Source organism: Nomascus leucogenys, chromosome 7b (genome assembly GCF_006542625.1).
Source record: "Nomascus leucogenys isolate Asia chromosome 7b, Asia_NLE_v1, whole genome shotgun sequence".
NCBI lineage: Eukaryota > Metazoa > Chordata > Mammalia > Primates > Hylobatidae > Nomascus > Nomascus leucogenys.
The window spans coordinates 50,974,844-50,993,124 of record NC_044387.1 but is presented as its reverse complement, the minus strand read 5'-3'; the positions used below and the strand labels follow the sequence as shown (position 1 = coordinate 50,993,124).

Sequence of the window (18,281 nt, the reverse complement as noted above, 5' to 3'; positions counted from 1 at the left end):
TTCCTGGACCTGACACACTATCCACTTTTGCAAGACAGAATGACATCCCTTTTGAGCTGTGGATGGTGGAGTTGGCTTGGGGTAAGCCAGGTGGCTGGGCTGGGCCCCATGGAGAGGGTGCCAAGGACCAGGCCCTGCACTGAGCCTTCTCTCCTTTCTGCCAACCAGGGGAGCACCTGAAGCCAGAATTCCTGAAGGTGAACCCCCAGGGGATGGTGCCAGCCCTCAGAGATGGCGATTTCCTACTAGCAGAGAGGTAATGGTGACCTGGTGCCCACCCAGTGTCAGAGCCAGGATCTGCCTGGGTTCTGGGGCTCAGAGTTGTAGGGGGAGGCAGAGGCAAGAGGGGAGATCTTCCCCTGCCTTGGAGATCTTTCCAAATCACTGAGGCCCCTTCCACATTTCAGCCTGTGTAGCTCTCATGCAGAGGCTGGACCCAGGGGCACCTTTGGGCTAAAGCTGGACGCTGGAACCTGGCTACAGCCTCAGCCAACTGGAGCTGCCCAGGTGAGGAAAGGACATAGGTCACCCAGATAAACCTGGACAACCTGAAGCCAGCGGGCAAGGCTCAGGCTTGAGGCTGGCTCCTCCCCAAATGTCCCCAGCTCATCCTTTCAGAGTCCTAGGAGCTGGGCAGACCCCAGGGGAGACTCCACTTTCAATCCCTACTCACCACTTCCTCACTCCGTGCCCTCGGGCAAATCACAGAACTCTGTGTGCCAGATTTCTCCTCTGTAAAATGGGGGGAATAATGTAACCACCTCCCAGGGCTTACCCGAGGATGGAAAATGGGCACCTAGTGCTGTGGGGCACTAGGGAACTTGGAGACCCTTTGGGCAGGGCCCTCATGGCAGGCCTGCCTCTCTCACTCTGAGTGGGGACCCTGATGCCAGGGAGTGGGGCCTGGGCACAGAGGGCAGGATGGTATGCTAACTGGGAGGGGAGGTGGAAACATGGGCCCAGGGAGGATCGGAGTTGGAAATGGAGAAACAGTGGTTTGGTCGTGGGGAGATACTGCCTGGAGGGAGTTGCAGTATAGGGGAGGTCCTCCCCTGAAGGCGAAGGTGGGGAGAAAACCTGGGCAAATCACCCTGAGTATGAGCAATGAAGCCACCTGGCCCTGAAACGCTGGAGAAAAGATCTCTGATATCCCCTGCCCACAGCATGGTCATCGTTTTATACCTCAGTCAAAAGTACCAGATGGCAGCACATTGGTACCCACCTGAGCTACAAGCCCACACCTGCGTGGATGAGTACTTGGCATGGCAGCATGTCACCATCCAGCTGCCTGCCACCAATGTCTACCTGTGCAAGGTGAGCTTCGTAGGCCCTGTCATGCGGGCTGGGGCAGGAGCCTGGACCCCCAGAGATGGAAGGTACCAGTTGGTACATATTACATATTAGCTTCACTTCCACTGCCCTGAGCAGACGTAACTAATCTATCACAGTACTCCTTCCCCTGAGCCTGAATGAATCCTTAGAAACCTTCTGAACGCAGAGCCCCAGAGGACATCACTAATGAATGGCAGCCGGGAAGGGATGGAGAGGAGGCCCAAGGGGCTTCCAAGAGTCTGCGTTAAGCTGCTTCTCTCCTCCCAGCCCAGTCTCTCCTGCCCCACTTCTCGGGGCAGCCTGCAGATGCTGCACAGCTGGAGCGGCTGTTGGGGAGGCTGACGCCAGCCCTGAAGCACCTGGATGGGGAGGTGCTGGTGGCCAGGCCCTTCCTGGCAATGGAGCAGATCTCCCTGGAAGACTCGGTGCTGACGGAGGTGATGCAGGTGAAGCTCTCCTACCCACCTGCCCTCTGGGGGGACTCTGGGCATGGGGCTGAGCCCCAACTCCAGCTGCCCTGTCTTCCCAGCCCACTGCTGTTGGCTGCGACCTCTTCCAAGACTGGCCACGGCTGGCAGCGTGGCGGGCCCGTGTGGAGGCTGCCCTTGGTACTGAGCCCTTCCTGGGGGCCCACAAGCTCATACTCCAGCCTCTGAAGTGAGGCTCGGCGGGACCCCCAGCTGGCCCAGAAGCAGGTGCAGTGGGTGCAGGAGTGGCTCCGCTGAGTGGGTGCAGCCCACTGCACTGCACCCTGCTGTCTGCAATAAACGCACTGCATGCTCTTCGCTTGTCTCCAGGCTTACTCTGTCACCAGAAGTGGGGTCAGTCCCATTTCTGAGCCTAGACCTATTAGATCACAGCATAGAGTGAGCGGCACTCAGTCCTCTACGTGGGGCTCTAGTTACCTTCCTTGGCCAGCAGGTGCACGTTCTGGCCACTGCAGCCCCAACCAAGGCCAGGAAGTTTCCAGGCTCCTCTATGTGGCACACACCAGCTGAGTGCCCCCTGACTTCCTGGTGGTGGTGTCCCCATTGCTCCCGAAGCTCACAGTTTCCTGTGTCTCTTTCTCCCAATTCCTTTCTAGTCATAGTTCAGGCTCGATTCACCTGTGTCTCTCTCCCAATTCCTTTCTAGTTATAGTTCAGGCTCGATTCACCTGTGGATACTCCCAGTCTCTACTTCTAGAATCCTCCAGGGACAATTCTCATTGCCTCCTCCTCATTCGGGACCCTGCAAAGCCCCTTTCATCAGGTTCTGCAATAAAAATCCAGCCATGGAAATTCCCAGGCATAATCCCTTCTCAGACAGGTATCTGTGAGGTGGCGCCACGGGGCACAGGCACACGTGGAAGGGGGAGAGTAGGGTCACAGCTGCCACACCTTTGCCACGGGCCTGTTCCCAGCCTACTCCTGGGCCTCCCTAGAATCCTTGCTGCTGTGAGAATTGCAGGCTTCCTGGCCTTATGACAACACAAAGGGAAACAAGAGGTTTCTCTGGGGAACACAGGGTCCTGGGCCCAGATCGGAGAGGGCACAGGGCCAGGGACTCTGGCCAGACATAGGCCCAGGTCTGTGGCTGGCCGGCTGCGGCTGTGGGGCCCGGCATGTGTCTCAACATGGCCCTGGAGCTCTACATGGACCTGCTGTCAGCACCCTGCCGTGCCGTCTACATCTTCTCCAAGAAGCATGACATCCGGTTCAACTTTCAGTTTGTGGATCTGCTGAAAGGTCAGCTCCCACTGCTGCCTGGCAGGCCTGGTCCTGGGGCAGGGGGGCAGGGCCACACAGATTGGGGCTTTTCTTTTTTTCTTGTTTTTTGATGGAGTCTCGCTCTGTTGCCCAGTCAGGCTGGAGTGCAGTGGTGCTATCTTGGCTCACTGCAACCTCTGCTGGGTTCAAGTGCGTCTCCTGCCTCAGCCTCCAGAGTAGTTGGGATTAGAGGTGCCCGCCACCATGCCTAGCTAATTTTTTGTATTTATAACAGGGGTTTCACCATGTTGGCCAGGCTGGTCTCAAACTCCTGACCTCAAGTGATCTGCCCACCTCAGCCTCCAGGGTGCTGGGATTACAGGTGTGAGCCACCGCACCTAGCCTGACAGGGGCGTTTCTGAGGAGCAGAGACAGAGACAAGGGAATCACCCCAGAGGTCCGCAGGGAAGGAAAAGTTGCCACAGGGCTTGTAGGCTGCGTCCCTGTCTAGCCTACCTTAGCCACTCCCCACTAATGACAGTCCCCACGCCAGAGATGAACAGGCTTTTCGAGGAGACGGGGGAAGGAACAGCAGCTGGGACTCCCTGGGCTCCCACCAGGCACCCTGGCTTCCTTGTGGGATTCTAGGACCTTGTGAACTCAGCACCTGCCCGCCAGGTTGGCAAAGGGGGCAGAAGCGCACAGTCTGTCTACACCCATCCTCCCCAGTGTTCAGAAAGGCTCAGGGCTCCACTGATCCCGAGTGAGGGTCAGAGGGGTGGGCTCCAACTCCATCCCGAGCACAGAGGGACTCCAAAAGCTCAGCCTGCAAAAGCAGAAGCCTCTAGAACACAGAGGAAGAGACAGGGAAGCTGTGGAAATGAATGGGGTGCGAGTGGAGCTCCCAGAAATGTTTCCAACTGGAGGCAGCTGGTCCAGGAAGAGTTTCAGTTCCTGCCCCCACATCAGGTTCCCTGTTCAGATGACCCCGATTGTGTCTGAGAGGCTCCCCTCTGGATATCCAGCTGTGTGCTGGGCCTGGCTTCCTTAAAGAGGGGACAGAGTGAGGACAGTGGAAGTGGGTACGGGACTCAAGCCCTCAAGGCTTCGGGTGATTCAAAGGCTGTGTTTTCAGATCCAGCTTTTGGGGTGGGGACTGGAGGCCTCCAGCTTCTGGGCAAAAGGGTCGTCCTGGTCCTGGGACACAGGTAGGAGGCACGGGAGTCACCAAACCTAGGGTGGAGCAGGCTGGGAGCCAGCAGTTCTGACCCCAGTCCGGTTCTGCAACTGCCTTGCCCTGTGACCTGGGGTGAGCCGCAATGTCCCTCCGGGCCTCAGTTCTCTCTTCTTGAGAAAATAGAGATGGAGGCGTTCGTGTCTCTGGGAGTCTCAGTTCTCTCTCCCCTGGAGTCCCACAGCCTCAGACCTTCCCTGCCCCTCCCAGGTCACCACCACAGCAAAGGATACATAGACATCAACCCCCTCAAGAAGCTGCCCAGCCTCAAAGATGGGAAATTTATCTTAAGTGAAAGGTAAGTCTTCCCCAGGGCCCTTGCACCATCTGTCTCTGCTCCTCCTGGGAGGCTCAGTGCGAGCATTTGTCTGCTTTGCCATGGAAAATCTCACACGTACACTAAAGGAGAGTGAATACTAACTAATGAGGGGCATGAGGAACCCCACAAACCCATCGCCCAGCTCTGACTGTTGCCAACTTCGGGTCCATTTTACATCATTTCTATTCCCCTGCCTCCCAGACACCCCATCATTCCAATCATAAATGTTTAGAAGCCAGCTCACACCTGTAAGCACTTTGGGAGGCTGAAGTGAGGGGATGGCCTGAGCTCATGTGTTCAAGACCAGCCTAGCCTAGACAACATGGCAAAACCCAATATCTACAAAAAATACAAAAATTAGCCATCATGGTGGTCTGCACCTGTAGTCGCAGCTACTTGGGAGGCTGAGGCGGAAAGACTGCTTGAGCCCAGGAGTCAGAGGATGCAGTGAGCCAAGATGGCATCATTGCACTTCAGCCTGGGCAACAGAATGAGATCCCATCTCAAAAATAAAAATAAATAAGTAAATAAATCAATAAATATTTAGGAACATACTTTTCAGAGATAAGAGTTCTTAAAAAAAATAAAGCAACAGGCTGGGTGCGGTGGCTCATGCCTATAATCTCAGCACATTGAGAGGCTGACACGGGAGGATCGCTTGAGGCCAGGAGTTCAGAACTGCAATGAACTCTGATTGTGCCACTGCACTCCAGCCTGGGCTAGGATAGAGCGTAGCATCACTACGATACTATTAAGACACCTCATAAAATTAACAATAATTCCTGGATTTCATCTAATATGTGGCTCCTGTTCAAAACTCTCTGATTATCTCCTAAATATTTTCTTGGCAGTTTGTTTGGATCAGGATCCAAAGAAGTTCTTTTTTTTTTTTTTTTTTTTTTGAGACGGAGTCTCTCTCTGTCGCCCAGGCTGGAGTGCAGTGGCGCGATCTTGGCTCACTGCAAGCTCTGCCTCCCAGGTTCACGCCATTCTCCTGCCTCAGCCTCCTGAGTAGCTGGGACTACAGGCGCCTGCCATCATGCCTGGCTAAATGTTTTTGTATTTTTAGTAGAGACGGGGTTTCACCATGTTAGCCAGGGTGGTCTTGATCTCCTGACCTCATGATCCCCCTGCCTCGGCCTCCCAAAGTGCTGGGATTACAGGCGTGAGCCACCGTGCCCGACCAAGAAGTTCTGAGTCTTGCAGCCAGTTGCTATATCTCCTGCCACTTTTTAATCGATAGCTCTCTCCATGCCCTGACCTTTTTACCTTGGCATGGTTGCTGTTGGTGATAATAAAGGAGCCCTTGTCCTGTGGAGGTTCCCACACCAGCCATCAATCAGCAAGGCCTAGGACATCCCCTCCGAAGCATGTCTCCCCTCCGTCCCCTTCCCTCTGTCCCCATGGCCTCCACCATTCCCAGACACCACAACCTTCCCGATAGTTGCTGGCACCCCTGTTGTCCATTCTGCCCCCTCGGGCTCACCCTCCATCCAGCACCAGAGAGATGGATCCTTTCATGCCCTGGCTTATATAATGCCTAATCTTAAGGATTAAGTCCATAACCTCCCTGCATCTCCAGGGGCTACCCTCTGTGGCCTCCACAGTGTCTCTGGCTGCCTTACCACTCCCCAGTCACCCCCACCCTTCTTCCAGTTGCACCGCCCTACTCTCCTTTCTTCAAATTCATCTTGCTCCCTTTACCGTCGTATTTCAGCATGTGTTTTTCTTTGTTGGTTTTTTGAGACAGAGTCTTGCTCTGTGGCCCAGGCTGGAGTGCAGTGGCACAATCTTGGCTCACTACAACCTCTGCCTCCCAGGTTCAAGTGACTCCCGTGCCTCAGCCTCCCAAGTAGCTGGGATTACAGGTGTGTGCCACCACAACTAGCTAATTTTTGTATTTTCATTTTAGTAGAGACAGGGTTTCACCATGTTGGCCAGGCTGGTCTCCAACTCCTGGCCTGAGGGATCTGCCCCCCTTGGCCTCCCAGAGGGTCAGGATTACATGTGTGAGCCATCATGCCTGCCCTGTTTTTGTTTTTGAAAAAGGATCTTGCTCTTTCACCCAAGCTGGAGTGCAGTGGTGTGATCTTGGCTCACTGCAGCCTCAAATTCTTGGGCTCAACTGATCCTTCCACCTCAGCATCCCAATTCAACACGTGTTGTTCCCCTTGCTGGCCTACTCTTTGTTACACCACCAGCCCCCAACTCCTACTCACCCTGCAGGGCTCCTTCCCAGCCCTTACTGACTGTCAGACAGCTCTGGTGAAGGCCTTTCTTGTGGTCATTTGGGCTCCTCTTTGCTCTGGAAGCCCCAGCAGTTGGGCCCAGGCCACACCAGGGTGGTTGATGTAGTGGCACTCAGGAAGGCAAGGGCTGTGCCCCTGACCGGCTCCTTCTGCAGCGTGGCCATCCTTTACTACCTGTGCCGCAAGTACAGCGCACCATCACACTGGTACCCGCCAGACCTGCACGTACGTGCCAGTGTGGATGAGTTCATGGCTTGGCAACACACGGCCTTTCAGCTGCCCATGAAGAAGATAGTCTGGCTCAAGGTGAGCAGGGTCACTTCGGGGGCTTGGGGACAAGGGGACAAGGGCACAAGGGAGTCAGGAAGGCTGGAGGCCAGTTCTGGCCCTGCTGACTGCCGGTGAACTCAGGTAAGTCTCCCTCCCTCTCTGGGCCTCATTTCCTCAGCTCCTTCTCCTGCCTGCCTTACATAGCTGTCAGGAGTGTGGGCTGAAACAATGGGCATGAAAGAGTCTTATTAGGGCGAGGGGAAGGGCATACAGGAGGGGCTGATATGACTCACCCAGGATAGCATTCGAGGCATTTCATTCTGAACTAGAGAATCTCAGCCTCAAAAGGCCCACAGAAGGCCGGGCACAGTGCTCACGCCTGTAATCCCAATACTTTGGGAGGCCAAGACAGGTGGATCACTTGAGGTCAGGAGTTCAAGACCTACCTGTCCAACATTGTGAAACACCATCTCTACTAAAAATACAAAAAAAATTAGCCAGTGTGGTAGTGGGCACCTGTAATCCCAGCTACTCGGGAGGCTGAGGCAGGAGAATCGCTTAAACCAGGGAAGTGGATGTGGCAGTGAGCCGAGATCATGCCACTGCACTCCAGCCTGGGTGTCAAAGTGAGACTCCATCTCAAAAAAAAAAAACAAAAAAAAAGGCTCATAGAAAATTTGAAGATGGTCGGGCACGGTGGCTCATGCCTGTAATCCCAGCACTTTGGGAGGCCGAGGTGGGTGGATCACAAGGTCAGGACTTCAATAACAGCCTGGCCAACATGGTGAAACCCTGTCTTTACTAAAAATACAAAAGTTACCCAGGCATGCTGGCACGTGCCTGTAATCCGCACTACTCCAGAGGCTGAGGCAGGAGAATTTCTTGAACCCAGCAGGCTGAGGTTGCCGTGAGGTAAGATCCCGCCACTGCACTCCAGCATGGGCAACAGAGTGAGACTCTGTCTCAAAAAAAAAAAAAAAAAAACCAAACGAAGAAAAAAGAAAATTTGAAGATGACAAATAACCAGTACATGTGTCTCTACTTCGAATTCTATGCCTGTGACAGGCATCACTAATCAATCACAGGACTTTTGCTTGCTGAGCTGCCCAAATCCTTGTGAACACATGGTTCCCGGCAACTTCCACCAATCAGAACTGCTGAAAGAGGTGAAACTACTTTATGTCCTGGGAACTGTTCAATATCTATCCAGCAGACAAGAGTATAGAGACCTGGCAGGGCAGGTGGCCCTAGAGTGCAGCCTCCTCTTCCCTCCTCTTCCCAACCCTGGCCAGTTGCTGATCCCAAAGATAACAGGGGAGGAAGTTTCGGCTGAGAAGATGGAGCATACAGTGGAAGAGGTGAAGAACAGCCTGCAGCTCTTCGAGGAGAAGTTTCTGCAGGATAAGATGTTCATCACCGGGGACCAAATCTCACTGGCTGACTTGGTGGCCGTGGTGGAGATGATGCAGGTGTGGGGTGGGTTGGAGGAGGGTTAGACCCTGGGCAGAGGTAGGACTCCACTGTGACCAATGGGGTCATCACTTGAGGATAGGCTGGTGAGGCGGGGAAAGGCAGGCAGAGCTGCCATGGGGGCTGTGGGAACCAGGTCTGGGGGCCTGGACTCAATCTGGGGGCAACAGGAAGCACAGAATATTATGAATCAGGAAGGATCACAGTTCTCCACACTTGACAAAGATTCTTCGGTGTGGGAGGAGCTGGAGGGTGAGCCTGGGATAGAGAAGAACACTGCATTTCCTGCCCAATCCACCAGCCTCCCAGATACCTCCTCCTCTTGCTGGACTCTCCAGGAAATGTTCACTGGCTTCCTGGGTGTCCTTCTGGCCCTGCCTCTTTCCCAGAGCTCCAGACAGACAGCTGTGGAGGACAGCTCTCCTGGCTGGGTCTGAGGGGCATCCACTGTGCATTTGGAGGCACACCAGAGTGTGGGGCATTTATGTGGCCTCTACATGCAGGGGAGGGTGACCAGTTCTGCTTCTCAAGACACTGGCCAGGGTCTAAACTGGCCATCCTGCACACCAGCTAGGGCACTGCACACTGACCAAAGAGACTAATTTGCATATCAGCCAGAGATATGCCAGGAGGAGGCACCTGGGATCCTGGTGGATTGACCAGGAAATACAGTGTTCTTTTTCCTATCCCAGAGATCTCTGGCTGATATGAAAAATCAGTCTCTTTGGTCTGTTTGCAGGGCAGATCAGCACCAGGAAAAGTCATTCTGGCCTGCCCCAAGGGTTCAGCCATATGCTTCATCCCCACCCCTTACATTTCACCCACACCCACCCCTTCTTGGGCTTCCCAAAGATCTTGGGTGCAAACCAAACTACAGGGTACCGCGTCTTAGTGAGCCAGCCAAACTGCAGAATAGACTGCCCGCCAGGTCTCCCATCCTAGCCCCTGAGCTTGATCACAGTGAGAGGCTAAACATGGAGGAAGAAACCTGAGTTCTCTCCCTCATCCACATATACACACCTGGGATAAGGGGTTTCCCTGGAAGAAGGCAGGATTCATGCGAGGTCGCAGGCTGGAGAAGTGGGAGGTGCCTGGGCCAGGAGCCCTCTTAGCATGGTTCAGAAGGCTTGGAGCAAGAAGACCAGTGACTAAGGACTCTGAGGGATTCTGGATCCTCCATCCCCACCTACATCTATTACATAGTCTGTGACCCCTTGCTCAGGCCTTGGGGGTCAGCAGCTTAATTCTTTGCATAGGTAGATGTTGGGGGCATGGGCCTGAGGCTGTGGGAGAGGACCCAGGTGGGGCTGGTCCCCAGGCTGACCACATCTTCCTCTTTGTCTATCCACAGCCCATGGCAGCCAACTATAATGTCTTCCTCAACAGCTCCAAGCTAGCTGAGTGGCGTATGCGGGTGGAGCTGAATATCGGCTCTGGCCTCTTTAGGGAGGCCCATGACCGCCTAATGCAGTTGGCCGACTGGGACTTTTCAACATTGGATCCAATGGTCACGAAGAAAATCTCTGAGTTTCGGGAGAAGTACTTGTGACCCTAATCGCAGCTCGTCCTGCAGGGCCTGGCTGGCTCAACGATCTGAGCCACCTTCCTTAAAGGAAATGCTAAAAAAACAACTGTTCTTTGCCTAATAAAGAACTGGAACAACATCACAGCTGCTGAGCAGCAGACAGTTGGCATATGCACAGGGTCTGATGTGGAAGTGGGTGGTGGTTACAGATCCTTCCAGTTTCCAAAAAGAATTTTAAAAGTAAAGGGTTGAATATGATTACATTGTCAGTAATAATAGTTGGTGACTTCAATACCTGACTTTTTTTTTTTTTTTTTTTTGAGATGGAGTTTCACTCTGTCACTCAGGCTGGAGTGCAGTGGTGTGATCTCAGCTCACTGCAATGTCCACCTCCCAGGTTCAAGCAATGCTCTTGCCTCAGCCTCGCGAGTAGCTGGGATTACAGGCGCATGCTGCCACGCCCGGCTAATTTTTTTCTGTATTTTAGTAGAGACAGGGTTTCATTGTATTGCCCAGCCTGGTCTCGAACTCCTGAGCTCAGGCAAATCGCCCGTCTCAGCCTCCCAAAGTGCTGGGATTAGGGGCGTGAGCCACCGCACCTGGCCCCCACTTTCAGTAATAGAAAAACTACAGAAGACCATCAAGGAAATAGAGGACTTGAAAAGCACTGTAAACCAATTGCGCACACTAGACATGAACAGAACATTCCACCTGACAGGAGCAGAATAAGCATTCTTCTAAAGAGCACATGGAATATTCTCCAGTATACAGCATATATTTGGTCCTAAGTCTCAAATTTAAGAAGATTAAAATCATACACAGTATGTTCTCTGGACACAGTGGAATAAAGTTAAAAATCAAGAACAAGGCCGGGCACAGTGGATCATTCTTGTAATCCCAGCACTTTGGGAGGCCGAGGCGGGCAGATCACAAGGTCAGGCGATCGAGACCATCCTGGCTTGCACGGTGAAACCCCATCTCTACTAAAAATACGAAAAAAAAAAAACAAAATTAGCCGGGCGTGGTGGCAGGCACCTGTAGTCCTAGCTACTTGGGAGGCCGAGGCAGGAGAATGGCCTGAACCCGAGAGGCGGAGCTTGCAGTGAGCCCAGATCACGCCACTGCACTCCAGCCTGGGTGACAGGGCGAGACTCCGTCTCAAAAAAATAAAAAATAAAAAAAATCAAGAACAAAAGGAAAACTAGAAAATTCACAAGCACATAGAAATTAAACAGCACACTCTTAAACAACCAATGGGTCAAAGACGAAATCACAAGGGAAATTAAAAAGTATCTTGAACGAATAAAAATGAAAACACAACATGCCCAAATTTATAAGATGCAGCAGAAGCAGTGCTAAGAGCAAAATTTATAGCTGTAAACACATAAGTTAAAGAAGAACAATCTTCGATCAATAACCTAACTTTACACCTTAAGGAACTAGAAAAATAAGAGCAAAATAAACCCAACACCAATAGAAGACAGGAAATAATAAAGATTAGAATGGAGATAAATGAAATGGAAAACAGAAAAACAATAGAGAAAAACAATGAAACCAAAAATTGGATCTTTGAAAAGATCAACAAAAATTGGCAAACCTTTAGTTAGAATAGCCAAGTGAAAAAATAAGACTCAAATTATTCACCAAGAAAGTGGAGGATGGGTGCAATGGCTCACACCTGTAATCTCAGCACTTTGGGAGGCTGAGGCAGGAGGATCACTTGAGGCCAAGAGATTGAGACCAGCCCAGGCAACATAGTGAGACTTGTTTCTACAAAAAGAGTTATTTATTTTTTTTAATTAGCTGGGAGGCAAGGCCCAGTGGTTCATGCCTGTAATCCCAGCACTTTGGGAGGCCGAGACGGGCGGATCACCTGATATCAGGAGTTTGAGACCAGCCTGGCCAACATGGTGAAACCCCATCTCTACTACAAATAAAAAATTAGCTGGGCGTGGTGGCAGGCGCCTGTAATCCCAGCTACTCGGGAGGCTGAGGCAAGAGAATCGCTTGAACCCAAGAAGCAGAGTTGCCGTGAGCCAAGATCACACCACTGCACTCCACCTTGGGTGACAAGAGTGAAATTTCATCTCAAAAAAAAAAAAAAGAAAGAAAGAAAAAATTAGCTGAGTGTGTTGGTGCGCGCCTGTAGTCCTAGCTAATTGGGTCGCTGAGGTGGGAGGATCACTTTAGCCTGGGAGTTCAAGGTTACATTGAGCTGTGATTGCACCACTGCATTCCAGTCTGGGTAACATAGGAAAACCTTATATCAAAAAAAAAAAAAAAAAAAAAAAAAAAAACCAGACACCAGAAAGAAAGAAAATGGACACATCACTACTGGTATTAGAGAAGTACAAAAGTTTATAAAGAAATACTATGAATAATTGTATGTGAACAAATGAGATAACCTTGATGAAATGAGAAAATTTTAGAAACATACAATCTACCAAAACTGACTTAAGAAGAAAGATAAAATTTGAATAGACCTATAAAAGTAAAGATATTAAAATATTAATTTTTTAAAAATCCTACCAAAAAGCCGGGCATGGTGGCTCACACCTGTAATCCCAGCATTTTGGGAGGCCGAGGTGGGCGGATCACGAGGTCAGGAGATCAAGACCATCCTGGCTAATGCAGTGAAACCCCATCTCTACTAAAAATACAAAAAAATTAGACGGGGCATGGTGGTGGGCACCTGTAGTCCCAGCTACTCGGGAGGCTGAGGCAGGAGAATGGTGTGAACCAGGGAGGCGGAGCTTGCAGTGAGCCGAGATCGCACCACTGCACTCCAGCCTGGGCGACAGGGTGAGACTCCGTCTCAAAAAATAAATCAATAAATCAATAAATAAAATTCCTACAAAGAAAAGCCCAGGACCAGATAGCTTCACTGGTGAATTCAACCAAAAGCTTGAAGAATTAACACCAACCCTTCACAAACTCTTCCAAAAAACAGAACAGGAAGAAATATTTTTCAATTCATTCTATGAGGCCAGCATTACCCTGATACCAAAGACAGAAAAACACATTACAAGAAAATAAAGTTACAAAGCAATATCCTTATAAATATAGATGTAAAAATCCTCAGCAAAGTATTAGCAAATCAAATTCAGCAGCATATTAAGAGGATTATACACATTGACCAGGTAGGATTCATCCCAGGAGTACAAATGTGGTTCAATGTACAAAAACCAATCCATATAGCACTTCATATTAATAGAAAGTCACATGATCATCCTAATGCAGAGAAGGCATTTGACAAAATCTAACATCCTTTTATGATAAAATTACTCAACAGATGAAGACTAGAAAGGAACTTCCTCAGCCTGACAAACAGCATCTATGAAAAACCTATAAACACCATACTTCGATCCTTGTGAAAGATCTAGTGTTTCCCCTCAAGATCAAGAGCAGGACAAGAATATTCATTCACACTACTTCTTTTTATTAGGGCAATTAGGCAAGGAAAAGGAACAAGGTGGAATCCAGATCAGAAAGACAGAAGTAAAACTATCTTTAGTCACAGATGACATTATAGGAACTCCTAAGGAACTCACTTAAAAACCATTAGAGCTAATAAGCAAGTTCAGCAAGATTGCAGGATACAAGTTAATACACAAAAATCAATAGTATACATCTGCAGTAAAGGATCAAAAACAAAACTAAAACAACACTTTCATTTACAATAGCACCAAAAAGAACAAAATACTTAGAATAAGTTTAACCAAAGAAAAGCAACCCTTAAACACAGCAAACTACAATGTGCTGTTGAAAGAAATTAAAGAAGCACCACCAAGCAATCTGACCTGAGAAAGCATGCAGGTTCAACAGAATGAGTCCTGCTCTTCAGCAAGCACCCATCTTGTGTTCAAGCTGGGTCTGTGAGGCAAGTCTGGCAACATAGAGATGGACACTCAACCAAATCTGGAATGCAGATAAGGCCAAGGGAAGGTGAATCAATCATTGGAAACATTCAACAATCCATGGAAGAAATGTTAAAAATAGAAATCTCAGGGTCTAATGAAGTTGGAATATCTCTCTTCTAGGTATTTCTGTTGAAAACTGTTGAATAATTGGATAAAGTAAAAGATAAGTACAGGGGATTATTAGGTAGCAATGAATGTGTAATAAATGTAAAAAGAGGGGCAAGTGCATACAAGGAAGTGTATGCTACTGGATTTCTGTTGAATTGTGCATGGAAGACCATCAGCAGTTCAAGTCAAAAAGCTTGTCTTGAAGGACTGTGCCAGGCTCTGCAGCTACAAACATCATGGAGGAATGTGTCTGTCCATTAGAAGCCCAGAGCCCAGACGGATGGACTAGAGCAAATCCTCTCCCTCATGGAGCTAGGTGGGAAAACAAAACTATCTAATAACTAACATGCAATTTTACATCTCTTACCTTGTTTAATCCTCACAACCACCCTGATGAGTGGTAGTATTATCCCCATTTTGTAGGTGAGGAAACAAGTTCTTCAAGGGGAAGGGATCCTCAGAGTAGCATATGAATGAGAGGCAGAACCAGAGTCAGGACCTATATCTTGTCTTCTCCTTTCTAAAACTAGAAAAGTACCCACAACCAGGCAGTGTTTTTGGTGCAGAGGAAGCAGTCGTGAACAAAATAGGCAAAAATCTCTACCTTTAGTGCTCACATTATTGTGGAGGAAGACAATAATCCCAGTAGAGAAATTAGAATGTTTTGCTAAAAAGTCCTTAGGTGGGGTGTCATGATGCTGGTATCTTATGTTCAAAAAACAGTATGTTGAAACTGGGGTTGCATATATTAGTGCTGTTGTACTAGTCCTTTCATTTTCTGGATTTAAAATGTTTTCATAATTTAAAAGTTGAGGGAAAACTTAAAGAAGACCTTAATAAATGGAAAGACATCCCATGTTCATGATTGGAAGGCGTAGTAATGTTAAGATGTCAAATTCAACACAGTCTGCATTAAAATTCCACTTGGCTTGTTTGCACAAACTGACAAATTGGCCCTAAAATTCATGTGGAAATTAAAGTGACTCAGAATCTCCAAAATAATTTTGAAAAAGAAAAAGTTGTAGGACTCTTGCTTCCCAATTTCAAAACTTAGTACAAAGCTACTATAATCAAGACATTGCCAATCAAACCACGAGATATCACTTCACACACTCTATGAGGGGTATAATAGAAAAGACAGATTAAAAGTATTGTTGAGGATGTGTGAGGAAATTGGAACACTTGTGTGCTGCTGCTGAGAATGTAAAATGTATAGCCACTTTGGAAAACAGCTTGCAGTTCTTCCAAAAGTTAAACATATATACATGTATATATAAAATATATTATTATGTATATATTACATATTATATATATAATTATATATATATATGGGTTAGTTTTGTGTGTGTGTGTGTGTGTGTTTTTTTTTTTTTTTTTGGAGACAGATTCTTGCTCTGTCGCCCACGCTAGAGTGCAGTGATGCTGTCTTGGCTCACTGCGACCTCCATCTCCTGGTTTCAAGCAATTGTCCTGCCTCAGCCTCTTGAGTAGCTGGAATTACAGGCGGGCACCATCATGCCCAGCTAGTTTTTGTATTTTTAGTAGTGACGGGGTTTCACCATGTTGACCAGGCTGGTCTCGAACTCCTGACCTCAGGTGATCCACCCACCTCAGCCTTCCAAAGTGCTGGGATTACAGGTGTGTGCCACCGCACCCGGCCAACATAGAGTTATATTATCCAGCAATTCCATTCCTAGGTGTATACCCAAGACAACTGAAGACATATGTCCAGACAAAAACTTGCACATGAATGTTCCTCACAGCAATATTCACAATAGCTGAAAAGTAGAATCAATGCAAAAGTCCATCAACTGGTGAATGGATAAACAGAATGTGGTGTATACATAAAATGGAATATAACTCAGCCACAGGAAGGGATGAAGTACTGTTATATGCTACAACATGGATGAACCTTGACACCATTATGTTAAATGAAAGAAGCCAGTCATAAAAGGTCACATATTTCATCATTCCATTTGAATGAAATCTCCAGAATAGGCAAATATTTCCTGTCCACAGAGTTAGAATGGTAACCCGTGGCTAGGAGAAGAGGGAAATGGGGAGTGACTGTTTAATGGGTACACAGTTTCTTTTAGGGGTGATGAAAATGATCTAGAATTAGATAACTGTGATGGTGACAAAACTTTGTTAATATACTAAAAACCACTGAATTGGCTTTAAGCCAATTGAATTTTAAAGTATATTTTGAAAGAGTGGATATTATGGTATATGAATTATACCTCATAATGAAAATATGATTGCATTGTTCAAAAAAGTATGAAAGGAAACATGCAAAAAATATGAAACATAAAGTATGGCTCTTTTTGTTCTAAAGTGTAGAAATTGAACATTTTGTCTCAGGATATAAAACAAAACCAAAGAAAGCTAAAAGCCCTTCCATTTGGCCATCTTGGAGTAAGACCTACCACAGTCCAGTGCCTTTTACTCAGCCCCACAGCCTAGCCTATTGTTTGCATGAAACTCTGTAGCTTCCACTCCTGTTTGACCATTGGGTGTGAAGTTATGAGTGACCATATTGGGGGAAGGGAGGAAAGCTCCCCATAAAAGTATATCCTGGGGGCCTCAGGACAGACATGGGCCCAAGGACAGATGTGGGTCCAGGTATCAGAACGTGATATGCCTACTTGTCCCTATCTCATTGTCCACACAGAGGGCTTGGAAGACGGCCATGTTTTATGTCATGTGACCTCCAACCAATGAGCTGATTGGCTTCTTCAACAAGAGCCCAGGTAGAGATTGCTGTCTACAACAGCCCATCAGATTCTAGAGAATCAGGCCTCTGGCAGTCGGGCACGTGGCTCATGCCTGTAATCCCAGCATTTTGGGAGGCTGAGGTGGGCGGATCACCTGAGTTCAGGAGTTCAAGACCAGCTTGACCAACATGGAGAAACCCTGTCTCTACTAAAAATACAAAAAATTAGCTGGACGTGGTGATGCATGCCTGTAATCCCAGCTACTCAGGAGGCTGAGGCAGGAGAATCGCTTCAACCCGGGAGGCAGAGGTCGCGGTAAGCTGAGATCACGCCATTGCCCTCCAGCTTGGGCAACAAGAGCGAAACTCCATCTCAAAAAAAAAAAAGAGAGACAGAGACAGAGAGAGAGAGAGAATCAGGCCTTTGGCAGTGGAAACTCCCCTGGGAAGATGTCATAGGGTCCTCGGGGTCAGACACAGAGAGAAGGAGACATTGGGACAGAGAGAAGAGGCAAGAAAAAAACATGCTTTGCAGTCTGTGAGGAACAGAGTGGAGGCCCCCAGGGGTCTCCAGCCCAGGTTCTGGATCAAAGCTCCTCAAAGTTTAAGGTGCATTTGGATCACCTGAGGATCTTATGAAAATACAGACTCTGTCTGATTCAGTAGGTCTGGGTTTGGGGGTGGGAGCCTGTTAGTATATTTCTAACAAGCTCCCAGGCAAGGCTGCTGCTTCTGCTGATCTAATGACCACAGTTTGAGGCTGGACAGAGTGGCTCACACTTGTAATCCCAACACTTTGGGAGGACAAGGCAAGAGGGTCTCTTGAGGCTAGAACTTTGAGACAGCCTGGGCAACGCAGCAGGACTTCGTCTCTAAAAAACAAGAGAGAAGGCCGGGCGCGGTGGCTCACGCTTGTAATCCCAGCACTTTGTGAGGCCGAGGTGGGTGAACCACGAGGTCAGGAGATCGAGACCATGGTGAAACCCCGTCTCTACTAAAAATATAAAAAATTAGCCGGGAGTGGTGGCGGGCCCCTGTAGTCCCAGCTACTCGGAGAGGCTGAGGCAGGAGAATGGCGTGAACCCGGGAGGCAGAGCTTGCAGTGAGCCGAGATTGCGCCACTGAACTCCAGCCTGGGTGACAGAGCGAGACTCTGTCTCAAAAAAAAAAAAAAAAAAAAAAAAAAACAAGAGAGAAGAAGAAGAAAAAGGAAACAAAAAGAAGACCTCAACTAGAGTAGGAAGCAGCCAGGCCACATATCTCTTCAATGGAGAAAGGAGTTTTTTTCTGGAGTAAATTGGAGTGTACCCATGTTCCTTGTCAATGACGGTAACTTTAAATGTCAAGAATGTGAGGGAGGCCAGGGGCGGCAGATCACATCTTTATAATCCTAGCACTTTGGGAGGCTGAGGTGGGAGGATCACTTGAGCCCAGGAATTCAAGACCACCCTGG

General features: G+C 48.7%; 1 protein-coding gene across 1 annotated transcript; it reads left to right on the top strand.

The window, feature by feature from the left end:
* Positions 1-2,947: 2,947 nt before the first annotated feature.
* Positions 2,948-10,111, top strand: LOC100583601 (glutathione S-transferase theta-4-like). Its single transcript, XM_030815171.1, has 5 exons — positions 2,948-3,059; positions 4,465-4,552; positions 6,978-7,128; positions 8,385-8,561; positions 9,914-10,111. Exons 1-5 carry the CDS (start codon positions 2,948-2,950, stop codon positions 10,109-10,111), a joined length of 726 nt encoding a protein of 241 aa, XP_030671031.1.
* Positions 10,112-18,281: the final 8,170 nt, after the last annotated feature.